Genomic DNA, 15719 nt, shown 5'->3' on the forward strand with positions numbered 1-15719 from the left:
ATCATTTTAAAAACTGCCAAAAGCATGCAAAGTTGCAAAGATAGTAAGCCAACAATATAAATCTTGGACTGTATTTTTGTTTTTGTTGCAAACATTGTAGCATTTGAGGCCTGTCCACAAGAAACAATAATTTCTCCCTATCATCTTCTTCTCTTCTTAGATGCTTTCATCATCTTCGTCTCTCACTGGTACGGCTTTCTATATAATTATACTCGTTCTTGCATGGTTAGCGGTTTCATGCTTCAGGCATGTAGTACTCAATTCTATGTGGTTCATAACTTTTTATATTAGTACCATGAATATGATACATGGTATGTGATATGTGAAATTTGATAGAGAATATGTAGACTAAACACAGAATCATGTAACTATTCGTTCGTTTATGTGCCTCTTAGCTTTGCTCTCAATTCATAATCAGTTTAGGATATAAAGTTTATGAGTGTTAAGATATGCCGTATGGAATAAAAATAATATATGAGTGTCACATCGTTAAGGAACACGTAATCTTTGTTTGTTTGTGAGAAGAATAAACCAAAATATGGACACTTAATTCGAGGAATAAGAAAACGAATTAGGATGCTGTATTAGACTATTCTGTTTCAAAAAGAACCATTGGTCAACTTCATTTATTTGGAGAAGAAACGGTATATATTTAATATTTTTAAGATATTATATATTGGGGTTTATATATAAAGTTTAACATTTATGATATACTAATGTGTTGATGGACATTTTGTGTCTGCCGACCCACATTCTTATTTTGTAATATAAAGTATATAATTTTATTGTACTTTTGTATTGTATGATACTATATAATTTTCGTGGTAAAAAATATGAAAATGTTTTCATTAATATTTTTTATTATGTAAGAAAATATTGAAATTTTAGTTAATTAAAAAGGAAAAATAGGTAAGAGATAATTATATCATATAGGTAATTGTAAGAAGTTTTCCCTTTATATATAGATATTAACAGTCGGTCAAATTTATGAATTATTAAAAGTTAGATAATAAATTATTAACTAATATGTGATTGGTCTAAAAAACTGCTTTGATTCAACATAAATACTAAACAATAAATTAGTAAATCAATAATTTATTTTTATAATATTCTTTATTAGTATTTGACTGCATTGATTTTTATGATATCCATATCTGACTGCATTTATTTTATGATTACTTTTGCCAAACGAAATTTCCCTTAAATAATGCTTTCATGAGACAATATAATCTTCTAAATCTTCTATAGCATTTCTGTGTTGAAGAAGAGATGGAGACTGTGGAAATCAACACTAGAATTAGTAACCAAGACATTGGTGCTTCTAATACTACTACAATATCAAAGTATTGTTCATGGTATACACAATTCAGAAATGTATCAAATCCATGGATGGCAAGATATGCCTATGCCTTGATTTTTCTAATGGCCAATATGTTGGCATGGGCTGCACGTGATGAACTTCCTACACTTGGTGCTTTATTAGAAATGAAGGGTAAGATTTAAGGTTGCTAAATTTCAAAAATACTACTTAAGATTACAATTGGATATACCATATTTTCTACATACTTACACAGTGATTTTGGTACCTATATACATATATTGGATATGGTCGATAAAATATGTGTAAAGCAAGAATTTTCCCAAATATTTTACTATGCAAACAGCTCAAAATCTAACATATACTTAACTCACAGAGTTTAGAGGATGCAAGGTTGGAAAAAACTGTTTGGGTAAAGAAGGTGTTTTGCGTGTCAGCATGGGTTGCTTTGTATCCTTTTTCAATTAATGATGCATAAAGTCTACTTTAATAAACATGAAAAACTGATGAAGTATCTTTAAATTACACGACATATAGTGTTGTTTAATTCATGTAGTCGATGTTGCTTAGTGATATAAGCCTCATATCTTACTTTGCTCAATGGATTGGTTCCATTATATAATGTTGTGAACCTTAATCCTTGATCAGGTGTTTTATATGATAATGTTTTGGTCCACTGCTGGCACCTCTAAATTAAATGATGCTAGAGACAAATGGCACTCTGGATGGTGGTCACTCAAAATTGTTCTCTGGGTTGTCACAACACTCTTCCCATTTTTACTCCCTTCTCAGATTATTCAGATCTATGGTTAGTAAATTGTATGTCTTACAACCCTCCTAGCACTAAGAAATTTTTGGATGGTCAAAATTCGTGTAGCTTTCGAACCATTGATTTTGAATAAACTCGACTTTAACTTATTTGACATGCATAGAGGTGTTCTAGACTATTGATCCCGGACCATCCAATAATTTGTCCTAGTACTAGTGCATTGTTCTAAATATAAAAAATAAAGTTGCTAATATGTACTTTGTGATTCCTCTGATACAATTTTCTTTTTTTGTTTGTAGGGCATGTATCACATTTTGGTGCAGGGTATACTTTGTACCTCTTCTATATTTTTTTCAAGCTTATCAATAGTTGTTTAAACTGTTTCTGTTTCTTTGTCAGGATTTTCCTCCTAGTTCAACTGATAAGCATAATCAGTTTCATTACATGGCTCAATGATCGCTGGACCTCTGAAAAATATGCAGAAAGATGGTATTATTTTTTCTCAATTAAAAAATAGTACAAAGTAATAGAAATACAAGCTTTCCTAAGTATAAATGATTTGCTTTTGATTATTGGAGCTATATAAACTTTGATAGTTGATTTTGTCATTTAACTTTCTAGTAATGCATATTCACTGGTCTTGAATATTGATTATTGTGCTAGTAAAGCACTAAAACTATGTCTCTTGTGCATTTTATCCCTCTTCCCTTTGTAAAGTTTTGACTGGTTGAAAAGGCAAGTTGATATATTTAGGATAATATATCAGTGATATGATGCATTACTGTATAAAAAGTTTGCATTAACTTCCATTTACTGTGCAGCCAAATCCATGTGATGATATTTGCACTTATTGCATATTGTATCTGTTTGGTGGGGATCATTTTGATGTACATTTGGTATGCACCACAACCATATTGCTTGCTAAACCTTTTCTTCATTACTGGCACCCTAATACTTCTCCAAATCATGACTACTGTATCTCTGCACTCAAAAGTAAGTTATATTTATGGTCTCTTCCTTTTTTGATTGCATTGTACTACTCACTTTAACTTCCATATGCTAGCTTTATGTTGAACTTCTTCCTCTCAATAGGTGAATGCTGGAATTCTAAGTCCAGGGTTGATGGGACTTTATACTGTCTACCTTTGCTGGTCTGCAATGAGAAGGTAGAGCTACCAATCTTTGCCTATACTTTGGACTTTTTATCAATATATCTGACCTAAGCATTTTGCTCTAACTACGATTTTCGGTTAGAAATCGACTCTGGTACTCAAGGGAATAAGAATATTAAAAAAACAATATTATTCACATTATAAAGAAGCATTGAGAACAAAAGAGATCAAGATAGGTAAATCTTGGTCATGCAACAAAATTTTCCATGTAACAAATTTTGATGGAGCTAAAAGTCCAGCCTAAATTTCAAATGGTAAAGTCAAACTTCCATCTTGGTAAATTGGACAAGGCAATTCATGTTATATATAGTGTAGATGTTTAGTCTATATTTTCCCCTAAGGGAAGCATGTATATATAAGATCAAACCCAACCAAAAGAGAGGCATCCATATCTAACTACTTTTTTAATTTTTGTACAATTATAGCTTGCATTAATTCTCTGAACTTATTCTCTTCATTTATATTTGACCTTTAGAGCATATTTGCCCATGCAGTGAGCCAGAAGAATATATCTGCATCTTGAACTCAGACTTTCCAACCAGAACAGACTGGCAAAGCATCATTGTAATTATTATTATTTCATTTCCAATTGAAAATTGAACTCAATATTGGATTTTCTCTTTAAACATGAAAGTTGGAAACTAACAAATACATGTCTATCATGTTATAGAGGCTCTTATTGCATGATATCTCTTTTTTTCAAATACATGATCATACATTTACTTTCATTATCATTGGCAGAGCTTTGTTGTTGCAATACTAGCAATCGTTATTGCAACATTTTCTACAGGCATAGATTCCAAATGCTTCCAGGTTAGTTAAAGAATCTGAATTGAACTTGAATTTTAACATTAGCTTTTCCGATACATTTCCTACACTGATAGATCCTTGCAGTTCAGGAAGGATGATACCCCTGCAGAAGATGATGTCCCATATGGTTATGGTTTCTTCCATGCTGTTTTTGCCACAGGAGCAATGTACTTTGCAATGCTATTAAATGGATGGAATAGTCATCATTCTATGAGAAAGTATGGTCCATATCATGTTGTCTTTCTTACTATGATTTCTTGTCTTTGTGTGACATATTATCATTCTACGTGTAGTTTTCAGCAATGCAACTCCAAAAGGGTTACTCATAACATCACTTTTCTTATTACTTTTTCAGTTGATTATGTTTTCCATATGAGCAGCAATAGATTTTGTGGAAATAGTATGTAATACCTATATTCCTCTGCAGATGGACAATTGATGTTGGCTGGGCCAGTACTTGGGTCAGAATAATAAATGAATGGTTGGCAGTTTGTCTTTACGGTAAGTATATTTATTTATTTATTTATTTCTACGATTTTTTTTCTTGTAAGACTAGGTCTTGCCATGAAGATCTGAAATGTGCCTAATCAAAATGAAAACTGGCTTTTTTTAACTGAGAGATGTGGACTAAAATAAAATGTATGTAATTTCTTGAGCAAAGGAGCAACTAAAGGAATATTTTTTTTATCTTTTCACAGTATGGATGCTGTTAGCTCCAATAATATGGAAGAGCAGATATGCTGATTCTACATGATAAAATCCCAGTTATATCCATTCTAGATTGGATATTGTGAGGGTTAAGATCTTCATATTTCATCACTTATCTGATGCATATATAGTGAACACCCTCCAGCTGCAGCTCTGTCTTGACAGATAAGAAAAGGAACAGCAACTGCAACACGGAAATTTTCAGAAACATGCACTTATTCTATAGCACAATTGCACATGCATATGCTATTGGATTTGTTGTGTGAATGAGAAGATATACAGTCCTTTCACTACATCTCAAAGGTTATAAATATGCACCTTCTATAATATTGAGGGAGCAAGATGTAACTTAGAATTATACATTGGATTCTGGTTAGAAATTTCATTCACTACTTGCCAATATATCAGTTTCAGTTTCATCACCTTTTCCCCTTAACTCTCTTCCCTTTAATACTTTTTAACTCTACTCCCTCGAAGTACGTTCAACTTCAGGTAAATTTCAATTATGTGGTCTATTAACAAAAGTTCAAGTCTGTTAAAAGGAGCTACTCACAACTCAAGGAGTTAATCTTATAACTGTCAATAACAATGTCTCAATCTGACTCAATATCGTTACCAAAAAAATAAGACTGAAAAACATTTGATATATCATTTTAATTAAGATGGAGTCTAGACCTTCAAAGTTAGCAACATAATTCCTTGCAGGTATTCTGGTACACCATAGACATTTTTCAATCCAGATTTCACCAATATCTTCCAAAACCTACTAAACTCAGAAAAGAAAAAAAGTTATTTTTTACTATGTTGTTTTCGAAGCATACGTGAATTTAAAGCTGATATTCGCGTAGTTACTAACTTACAAACGAATAAACAAAGTACCTATTTTGCCATTACGCTAGTTCATTTTATTTTTTATTAAAGGAAATATTAAATGATACAAAAAGAAATTCGTAAAATTTTGACGAGTTGTATTTGTAGAGAATGGCGTTTAATATTTATCTTTTAGGGTATTTTTTTTCCACCGTCTTTTTAAGTTAATCCTCTAATTCTAGTTCAGCCACTATGACTCATAATGTCAGTGAACAGATGTGTGTACTAGAACTACATTTGCCTACAGTAGCAGTAAGTTGATTTTTTCATGTACTTCCACAAAAAGAAACACTTACCAAAAATTGAGATTACAAAATCATGCATCATTATATAGTAAAACCAATGAAGAATACAACTAGGGGCCTCCAAATCAGCACACACCATCACCCAATCTAAGCTACAATTACAAATGAACACATGGGTGCACCCAAAAGGACAGAACAAAAATGTCTCCAGGGAGGGTTATCTGCACCCCCTTCATATTCATCCTCTATTTATCTTTGTCCTCTAATAGACTAATACTCATCATCCAGGAAGGCAAATTTTGCCTTCCACTATCCTATAACAATGAAAAATTTACATGCCCTTTTGCAGAAATTTGACTTCAACCCAGGGCTTACCTCAAATCTCACATTATTCCTGTGTGGATCACTCTCACTGAAACAATATTAACCGAAACTTACCCATATTTGTAAGTGGAGCAACAACTTGATGCTTCACTTTACAAGTTCAGGTGGACAATTTTCACATCATACAAATGGGTTCCCTCCTCCGGGAAAGGGATGAGGGTTGGGATTGGTTGATGATCCTCCGGTCAGCTGCTGATCTGGATTCGACAAGCCAGAAGCAGTTCCGTCAGCACCAAAACTGCCAACTTGTTGCCTACACATTCAATTAAGAATCTCTCAAGTGGGGCAAGTTATGTAAATGCCAAATGACAACCAATGACCATGGATTTTATACATATAGCTGCAGTAAATTGCATCTTTGCACAAATTACTTCACAAATCAGGACAAGCATAAAGTCATTTGAGTACTCAGTAATTGCATCTGATAGCTGCCCACTCAAGGAATGAGATGCTAAAATGTGAGTTTTTATATGAATAAAGTGATCACTATATAATCGAAGTTCATGTATGTAGTATAGGGTGGTAAATGAAGGATTGGATCGAAAAGATGAGTTTCAGCAAGTACAACAAAACTAACCTAAAAAGTCTGCGCAAGAAGTAAATATTACCTTGGTATTGGAATGTTAGTTGGCATGTGCTGTCCCATGTTGACTGGCATTTGGTGTCCCATGTTGGCTGGCATTTGTTGTCCCATGTATGCCCCTGGGATTAACATTGTTCAGGATACAATAACAGCAAAGGACCTTAGCATACAATAATAAATTGAAGAATGGTAAACGAATAAAAATACTTGGTCCAAAAGCTGATGCGTGAGTTTGTGCTTGTGGATGCGGGTTTGATGCATATGGTGAAGATGGAGGTGGAGTCCAGGCATATGATGGATAACTAGGCAGAGCACCTTGGAAGGATGACATAGAAGGAAACTGCATCCAATTAAAACCAACCAAAAAACCATCAACCAAGATTATCTTTTTTCTTTTTCTCCTAACAGAAACAAACATACAGGGTATATACCAAGTTTAAAATAAAGGATGAATTAATAAGTTAGAAAACCATTATGCCATTCTTCAATGTTCCAACCTTTTCAATCTGAGATTATTATGAAAACAAAGATAGAATTTCTTTCCAGCAATTTCCATATATCCATTCTTATTAATAGATTTGATCCAGCTAAAGTGCAAAATGCAAACTTCAGAGAGTAACGTACACCCAGTAACTAAACAACAGCAACCAAGCCTTAATCCCACTAGGTGGGGTCGGCAACACAAAGAAACTATAGATGAAAAAATAATCGTCAGTTTATGACTCAATGGATGACAAACCCAAATGACACCATTTATTTTCCACAGATATGTGCTTTAGAAGAACAAAATCCTCAATTAGCAATATTAAATATGTATATGCGTAGATAATACAGTACTTGTACAGACTAGTATTTTATATCAATGAAAGACTTACAGTTGGGGCTTGATCTGGGGTGTGTTCACTGCCAATATCAAATGGATTTGTTGATTTTGATGGCTGAGGGAAACTTGCCGTGGGCTGTGAGAGTGGGCAGATATATATATTAGAGAAATGCATTTCACTATTGTACTAACCGAAGACTAAGATAATCTCATAAGCTAATCATTTTGGATTGTAATAGTACTACCACATTATTGTATTGCATTGAGATACCCGTGCCATGGGGAAGACCCATTTGCCAACCTCTAACTGGAGCAGGGAAGGATGAATAGTTTAGAGTGAACAGATCCTGCAAGGATCGCAGATAGCTGTAAGACAAACAACACAAACATGCAAAAATAAAGGAGGAAAAATTACCTCAGGAAGTGCTTCTCTTCCACTTGGATTTACTTCTACAGTGGAAGGTTGTGAAACAACATTGGATACAGCCTCATTAGCGGGATTTGAGGCATGATGGTATGCATGTGGCATAGGTGTGCTTGGATGCCCTTGTACTGTGGGTGGTATATTCCATGGCTGCAAAGTATTCCAGGAAAGGGTGAAAAACTACTCCATATGAAATTAACAGACAGAACAATTGTGATGACTACTCCTTAAGCAAAACCTGATTATACACGGTTCCACCAACAGGTGGTGGTGTAAATTGTTGAGTGGTAGACGGACTAGCAGTAGCAGGGAACAATGGTTGTTGATCCTGAAAACTAGCCCACTGTCCTGAATTAATAACGGGTGACACTGTATTAAATCCAGGAGATGATGCTGGAACAGCTCCTGCAATGCAAGTGTAACAGATGAGTCATAAGTTCTTGGTAATGTCATCAAACTGCCCCTAGGAATAGCTATTGCAACATTTGGACCACCTTGGACTTCAGGAACATGAGCAGGTGAGGATGCTGGCACTGACAACTCTGACAGCACCGATTCAAGTGTATTTATATTTGCTGGGCTTGTAGTTGCTTTTGGCCCAGGGGCAACATCAAAAGAAGCCCAATTGTCATCACTTGGATTTGCTGGCTGCACAGAAGGTTGAGGCATAGTAGTTTGTTGAGCTTGAGGAATTGCTGGAGCAGCAGGGGGTTCAGGATCAGCGTCAAAATCAATAAGGCTCTTTATAGTCTGAAGCTTAACATCTTCTGGTGCTGGGTTTGCTTTGCTGGATGCCAAGCTACTTGAAGATGCAGTTCTCTGAAATTAAAAACAAACGGTTATTTTTATATAATTTGTGTTCAAAATCAAGTTTGGGAACCTTACTAAACTAATGAGGGAGAAGGGATAAATCTATCAAAACAATCCATGGTAAACAAAGTAATCATTGAGCCACATCACATAGAAAATTAAAAACTCTGATGAATAGCAGGAGTTCAAGCTGATTGTATATTCCATTGTTCATAAGATACTCACAAAATAGCTTGAAGATAAAATGATAATTACAAATTCACAAGCAAATTAAAAACAGCATGTTTCAGCCTGTCAATATCAATTTGACAGACAAAGTCGTAGTGAATGTTATAGCAGTGCAGAAATAATAAACAGAACACATAAATACATAGAAGAAATTCCACAGAAAAGGCAGGTCATATAGCATCAAGATTCAAAACCCCAATGGTTGACCCTACAGAAAATCATTAACAATAACTTCACCTGTGCCAGTGCTGAGCCATCAGCAGCTTTTCCACTGTTTGCTTTAGGGGGCTCACTTATCCGAAGAGGTATTACATTTTCTCCCAAAATATCTCTAACAGGACGGGCCACAGGTGATCTAGAAGAACCCAGATCTTTGGCTTGCTCAGGTGATTGGCTTTCCTCAGATATTCTACGATCTTCACGACGCCAATCATTGACTACAGAAGGATAACCAGAACCTCTCCGATAATCACCATATTTCCTACTTTCTTGATCAGATCCAGGACTTCTTCCACCGGAATTAGAACTGTCATCATATCGACGTTCATATGTAGGGCTTTTAGGTCCTCCCTGATCCATCTCAACTCTCCTGTTTTCATAGGAATTATCTTTGTCACCCTGTATAACATGCAACACAAGAAAAGAGAGTTAGATTTAGCCGATAGATTCAAGCAAACCTAAAGAAAAAGCTTTACTGTAAAAGCATTATCGTACAAGTTAACCACGCTATATATCTAAAACAGTGAATCCAGAACATGAAAACGAACATCTTACCACTGTTGTTTTCGATGCTTTGTCATAGGTCCTCTCTCCAGTGAATCTTCTATCAACATAAACATGCTTAATAAAGTCTCGGAGCCTGCTAACATTACTGGAAACAAATATGTCAATTAAAATAAATGAATAATGCACCACATAATTATACATAAAAGTTTACGAGTAAATAGTTACCTGCTATCGGGGAAAGAATGACTCTGCGCATCCCATTCTTTAAAATAAATTTCTTTTGCACGCTGCAAGCATACAACATCAAGCAGAAATCAGCTTCAGAAATATACAACATCAGGCAGACTGAAAAGGATGTCTAGCAATAGTTTTAGCATAAACTGGCATCTATACCTGATTCCCTCCTTCTTGAAGTGCACTAACTTCTTGTGACGTAAATTTAGCCATTGAAATAGATTTCACTCGATGTGTAAATTCCCGGCTGTAAAATTACACAAAAGGCAGTTGACTTCCAAGGTTAATGTGCAGTAGGAAGTAGACATTATTGTCCGTTCTCCAGTATAGAAAAAATTATATTTTGAACAAAATATAATCTATACATTGATACACACAAACCATATAAGAGCATATGCATAATTAGACTATTTGAGATTCATTCCCTGCCAATAGGAAAATCAGATTTTTGTTGGCATACAAAAATATACCAAAAGTCTACAAGACTATAACAATATACCGGAAGTACAGAAGTTATAGTATAAAATTGCTTCAAGGCTTCAAGCTTCATCATAAAGTAGTAATTCATGAGGAAAACACCACAATACATTTAAACAAAATGTAAATGGAAATATTCAAGTTCAGTAAAATATGCAAAACTGGGCAGTACAGCAGGCCTCCACGAACTATAAAAACATGAATTCAACTCAAAGCGCAATGTAGACATAATACAATAAGCAAAGAAAACATAAGGACTTACTGCATTCCACTACAGTTTGTACAAATAAACGTCCAGAAATTTGTGCATACATATTGTGGTCCCTTCCAAAAGAGAAAATAAAGTTAATAATATGTCAGACCTGTCACAATGTCAAAGACAATAATTTCCTTGCTAGGTTCATAAGAATGCAATCATAATGCTCCGAAAGCTGGTTAGAGACTTACAAGTTTCAACACTTAAGTTAAAGTCTACAAAATGATTACAAATATGCCTAATAGAATAATAGAAGCAAAGGTTCAAATTATTTCTCCATTGAAGGTTCCTGTTTTTTAGTGGAATCTAGAGAAGTATCAATAGGTGTTAGGTGCGGTTATCATCCTTGAAGGTTTGGTAGTCTACAGGCTACAGCCAATATATTAGATACAAATGGACAAATTGTTCTGTCTATCAGGATGAAATGAATTCTATATTCCTCTGGTCATGGTTGATACAGAATCTGATAATTGAGCAAGTTTACACGTTAACTGCCCTATATTAGAAATCTATCAAGTCCTTACTATTCAATCATATCACTCTAAAGTCAAAGGATCATGCCACATAAACACACCCTTAAACCATGTAATATTTAAATTTAAATTATCTATAAATATCTCCCAATTTGTACTAGAGAAGTAGAGATTATTAACCTTCTTTGAGGCTTGTAAATTAGTGCATTTTGAAATACATCCCCTTGAAATTGAATAATTAAATTAGGGTCAGAAATATTTCCATTCTTGTTCGTTGGACCAAAAGATTTATTTATAACTTGCATTGAAATTTAAATCTAAAATGCTCTGTCAATATAGTCGATTATAGTTTAGTACCCAATGGACTCTGTACTCATCAGAAGATTTCTTTAAACAGCTGTTTAGGCAAATTTGAAATATCTCAAACAAATGATTCTTAACAACATATTGTTTCATTTCAATACTAACATTTCCATACTCTAATTTTCAATCACTGACTTAAATTTAAGATTTCAATGATTTATCATTACTGCCGCACACTACATTCCGGGAAAATCTAGCATGCTCATGGAACAACAAGAAGGTAGGAAGTTTCTTACCTACGATTTTGAGGACATTTCCATAAACATTAAAACAAACCAACTTAAATCAATGATATAGTCCATCATAATCGTGCATTTACTATTACTCCATGAACATACTAGAATTTCTCTGCACTCTAGTACATTATAATATAACAAGATTTTAAACCTGTGTTGCACTAAAACGTAGGTCAACCATTTAGTGGTTGAACCATTAATGTTATTCTTGTAAAAACAAGTATGCACAATCAGAATAGAATTTAAAATAATCTATGTGATTGAACAATTTAGTTTCTAATTTAAACTAAGTAGCAATCCAATTAAAGCAACTTTTAAAAAAGGTGAACTAAATTTAACAAATGCAAGGAACGCATAAAATTCAATTTCATTGATATAGCAATCGTGAGTGAGAGCAAGTTATTCTTACTAACCACGCTATTGCAGTTAATGCATCTTCGATTATGTTGAAGCTTGAGAAGACCTCGAATTATCCGTTCGTTTTTCTCATCTTCCTTCAACCGACTTGCCATCTCTGCTTATGCTTTTTCTGCTACTTCAAAGTTCAAGAAGTTAATCGAATTGAATCACAGAATGAATACAGAAACAGTAACATCAAAGTCAAATTGATAGAAACATGCATCCAAAAATAGAAACAAGTTGATACATAAATTTGATTTAGATCTGAGAACGAAAGAAACTTGCAAGATTGAAGAAGAAGAGAGAGTGGAGAGTGAGGTTGTGAAGTGAAGTAAACCCTAAAAAGTTAGTTACAGAAACGAGAACGGACCTGAAGTGAGTGAAATGAAGGAAGAATAGGTTATAAATGGAGTTGGTTTTCAGGTTTCACAGTTTGTTTTGTTTGTTGAAGAATTGAAGAGGAGAAAATCAAAGGAGAGGGAGAGAGAGTCGCGAATGTTTCTGAGTTTGGTAATAATGTAACTGAACGACGGCTTTGTACAGCTCATACGGTCATGCCAAACTCAACTCTCTTTTTACGTTTTTATTGAATATAAATATAACTAATATTAACAAATATTATATCTTCTATTTTGTTTCACATTTTAATAGTTGATTAACTTGATATATATTGATATTGATAATATAGAAAACTAAATTTTAAATTCAATTTTTTAGTTTGTAAGAGTAGCTCATGATTGAATCATTTAAGATTTTATTTTTGGCATTTGTTAAACTTGTTTTTATTATAAAATATTTTCTGAACTATTAAAAACATGGTGTAAATATATAATATTCCACTATTAAATAACAATATTTTACTCTTACCCTGTGTTTTGTTTTAAGATCAAAGTCTCAAGTGTTCTCACTTCTCAAACCAATAATTAAAATTAAAAGTTTAGTTCCTTTTAAGGTAGTAAAAGTCATCCTGATTTTTTTTGTTTCTATTGGCATGTCTAAATACAATGGCTATGTAGGGATGGCAAAAAAATTTGTAGCCGTATGTAAAACCCGTACGGGCATGTGTCATAAACAAATATTCGTGGGTATTATAAATGGGTTTTTGAAAATACTCGTAGTATATACGGGCGGGTACGGGTATTATGGTACTCGTACCCGTGAGTACCCGTTATTTATATGATTAATATATTATATTTAATTAAAATAAAAAATACATTATTCTAAAATTCATTACACTATGTATATTTTTTCATTTTACTTTGTTTACATATTTCATTGAGTTTGGTGGTGAAATACCCTACAAATATTATTACATGTGTAGAAACACACATGTTTTACAAATAAAATATATACTTTTTGTTAAGAAAATGAGAACATAAAATCACACAAATAGAAAACACCAATAAATTTAGTATTTTTGCCAAATATTCAATCAAAAAGTACAAAAATAATTAAGTTTCATGTCATTTGAAACATAATAGAAGTAAAAAATTAAAATTGATTTATAATATAGGAAACCCGCTGGTACCCAGAAATACCCGCACACGGGTACCCGTCCGGGTACAGGCAGATATGGGTAATGTTATCCTATTTTAAAACGGGTAGCGGGTAGCTACTACCCGTGCCCGCTCGTGCTCGTTGCCATCCCTATGACTAAGAGATCCATCGACTGGCCGAAACATAAAGATTTACTAAAAACTCAAGATACATATTAATCTATCTGTCCAACAAGTCTATGATTCGATCTACAAGGTAATTATAAGATAAAATATATTTAGAGTTGTCATTGGCTAAGACTAGACCATTCTATTTTGATATTATTAAGGTTTTCTCTCACCTTTTTAGATAAGAAACTAATCTCTTTTAGAGTGTGTGACGGTCCTTCATTATTAAACCAACAATCTCTAAAATATGATATTCTTAAAATAACTTAAAAAAGTGTGGAGTAAGTTATCTAATAATTTTGGGACCTAAAGTAATAAAATGTTGCATTTTTTGGTATTATAAAGTAATAAATAAATTAGTAATGTTTTTGGAGACTTAAACTAAGAGCTTTATTAGCCTTATATTTGGACCGTCATAAAAACTTATAGCAGTAGTCCAAGTTTGACTTCAAAGTCTTGGTGGCTATCCGGTGATCAATATATATACTATAAAACACAACATCAGAGATGTGATTATTACTTACAGAGCCAATTAAGGGGAAGACAGAGAAATTGAATTTACCAATAAACAAAAAAGTGTGCCCCCTAGTATGTAGTAGCAAACAAAATATTTATATGATCAGTAGTACATATACCTTATCTCTTTTTTGTTTTTGTTGATGCACTCTGACTAAAAGAATCTGAACTGAATAACAAGCAAATCTGACCTGTTGAATTCAGCCATCATCATTAAATAAATGTATGTGTCACCTCTTGCCTTTTTTCTCACGTTACCGAGCTTCTCATCTATCTATTTACTATATAATAAAAAATTGTTCTTGCTACATCATTGTGAACACATTTTAATTTTTTTTCAATATTTTCTCTCCAAAATAACTTAATTTGTTATGGTGAAGCCTCACACAAGATAAGAGGTTTTATACTTTTCCATTATTATTATAATAAATGTTTAAATTCAAATAATAATGGCAAATCACTTTAAATTATAGTTGGATAATTTTCAAGTTCATCTCTTTATCTTCTGTTTTTCTCTATTCACTCTATTAACTGTTATTATTGTAACATACACCATCAAGGAAGGAAAAAACACATTAATTGTAAGAAAAATGGAAGACATTTTTAAATCCCTTTTGAACAACATATTAAATTAGAAACACAATTATGCTTAATTTCTATTTAGATCTAAAATTACAAGGTTAAAATTAATGAGTGAAGTTCTGGAAAATCATTTCTTAATATTTGAATATCTTTAGTCTTCTATCTCCAATCTATTAACTAATATTATTTCAACATGCAATCAAAAAAGACACAACACATTAGTTATATGAAAAAATGGAAGACATTCTTAATTCTCTTTTGAACAACGTCATCATGATTAAATTAGAAACACAATTATACTTAATTTCTATTTAGATCTAAAATTACATGGTTAAAATTAATGAGTGGAGTTATGGAAAATCATTTCTTATTATTTGAAATATAATAAGGAGTAAGCGTAATATTATTTGAAATTTCTATTTGAAATATTATTCGAAATTGTCATTTATTTTCCTTATGTATTTGAACAAGCAAATATATATTAACATATGTATTCTAAATAATGTGAATGTATGAATAACATGTATATTTTAACTATGCAAATGCACTATAACATGTGTTTTTTAGTAATGCGAATGACGTGTAATGTACGAGTGACATTTGTTTTTAATCATGCGAATGTATATGTCACATGTGTATTCTCAACCAT

At 32.9% G+C, this 15719-nt stretch overlaps 2 protein-coding genes across 8 annotated transcripts; one reads left to right on the top strand and one right to left on the bottom strand.

Annotated features, from left to right (window-relative positions):
- Positions 1–4961, top strand: LOC109358574 (probable serine incorporator). The gene is made up of 13 exons (XM_019602882.1): positions 1–188; positions 1268–1492; positions 1695–1768; positions 1967–2126; positions 2387–2411; positions 2487–2576; positions 2909–3080; positions 3180–3253; positions 3754–3823; positions 4001–4072; positions 4154–4287; positions 4497–4570; positions 4768–4961. Exons 1-13 carry the CDS (start codon positions 161–163, stop codon positions 4821–4823), a joined length of 1254 nt encoding a protein of 417 aa, XP_019458427.1. The 5' UTR covers positions 1–160; the 3' UTR covers positions 4824–4961.
- On the bottom strand, positions 5947–12871 carry LOC109358573 (probable ADP-ribosylation factor GTPase-activating protein AGD14). Of its 7 annotated transcripts, XM_019602881.1 has the most exons (16): positions 12679–12871; positions 12323–12438; positions 10844–10905; positions 10264–10351; positions 10096–10157; positions 9919–10015; positions 9382–9762; positions 8601–8925; positions 8488–8511; positions 8345–8454; positions 8098–8256; positions 7925–8029; positions 7735–7818; positions 7067–7199; positions 6885–6978; positions 5947–6529 (listed from the first exon to the last, which is right to left on the bottom strand). In XM_019602881.1, the coding sequence occupies exons 2-16, from the start codon at positions 12419–12421 to the stop codon at positions 6397–6399; spliced, it is 1956 nt and encodes a 651-aa protein (XP_019458426.1). In that variant the 5' UTR covers positions 12422–12438; positions 12679–12871; the 3' UTR covers positions 5947–6396. The 7 variants fall into 7 exon arrangements, with proteins under 7 accessions (XP_019458426.1, XP_019458423.1, XP_019458422.1 ...); XM_019602878.1 differs by having other exon boundaries at positions 7931–8029; positions 8345–8511; XM_019602877.1 differs by having other exon boundaries at positions 7928–8029; positions 8345–8511.

This window comes from Lupinus angustifolius, chromosome LG10 (assembly GCF_001865875.1).
Source record: "Lupinus angustifolius cultivar Tanjil chromosome LG10, LupAngTanjil_v1.0, whole genome shotgun sequence".
In the NCBI taxonomy this organism is placed as follows: Eukaryota; Viridiplantae; Streptophyta; class Magnoliopsida; order Fabales; family Fabaceae; genus Lupinus; species Lupinus angustifolius.

What these genes read in the sequence shown, in the direction of transcription:
- LOC109358574 (XM_019602882.1), top strand. Translation starts at nt 161, where the DNA reads ATGCTTTCATCATCTTCGTCTCTCACTG. An exon ending in GTGTCAGCATGGGTTGCTTT is followed by an intron (nt 1,769 to 1,966) that starts GTATCCTTTTTC and finishes ATCCTTGATCAG; the next exon opens with GTGTTTTATATGATAATGTT. An exon ending in TCAGATTATTCAGATCTATG is followed by an intron (nt 2,127 to 2,386) that starts GTTAGTAAATTG and finishes TTTTGTTTGTAG; the next exon opens with GGCATGTATCACATTTTGGT.
- LOC109358573 (XM_019602874.1), bottom strand. Translation starts at nt 12,421, where the DNA reads ATGGCAAGTCGGTTGAAGGAAGATGAGAAAAACGAACGGATAATTCGA. An exon ending in GCATTAACTGCAATAGCGTG is followed by an intron (nt 10,906 to 12,322) that starts GTTAGTAAGAAT and finishes CTCTTTTGGAAG; the next exon opens with GGACCACAATATGTATGCAC. An exon ending in ACAAACTGTAGTGGAATGCA is followed by an intron (nt 10,352 to 10,843) that starts GTAAGTCCTTAT and finishes GTAATTTTACAG; the next exon opens with CCGGGAATTTACACATCGAG.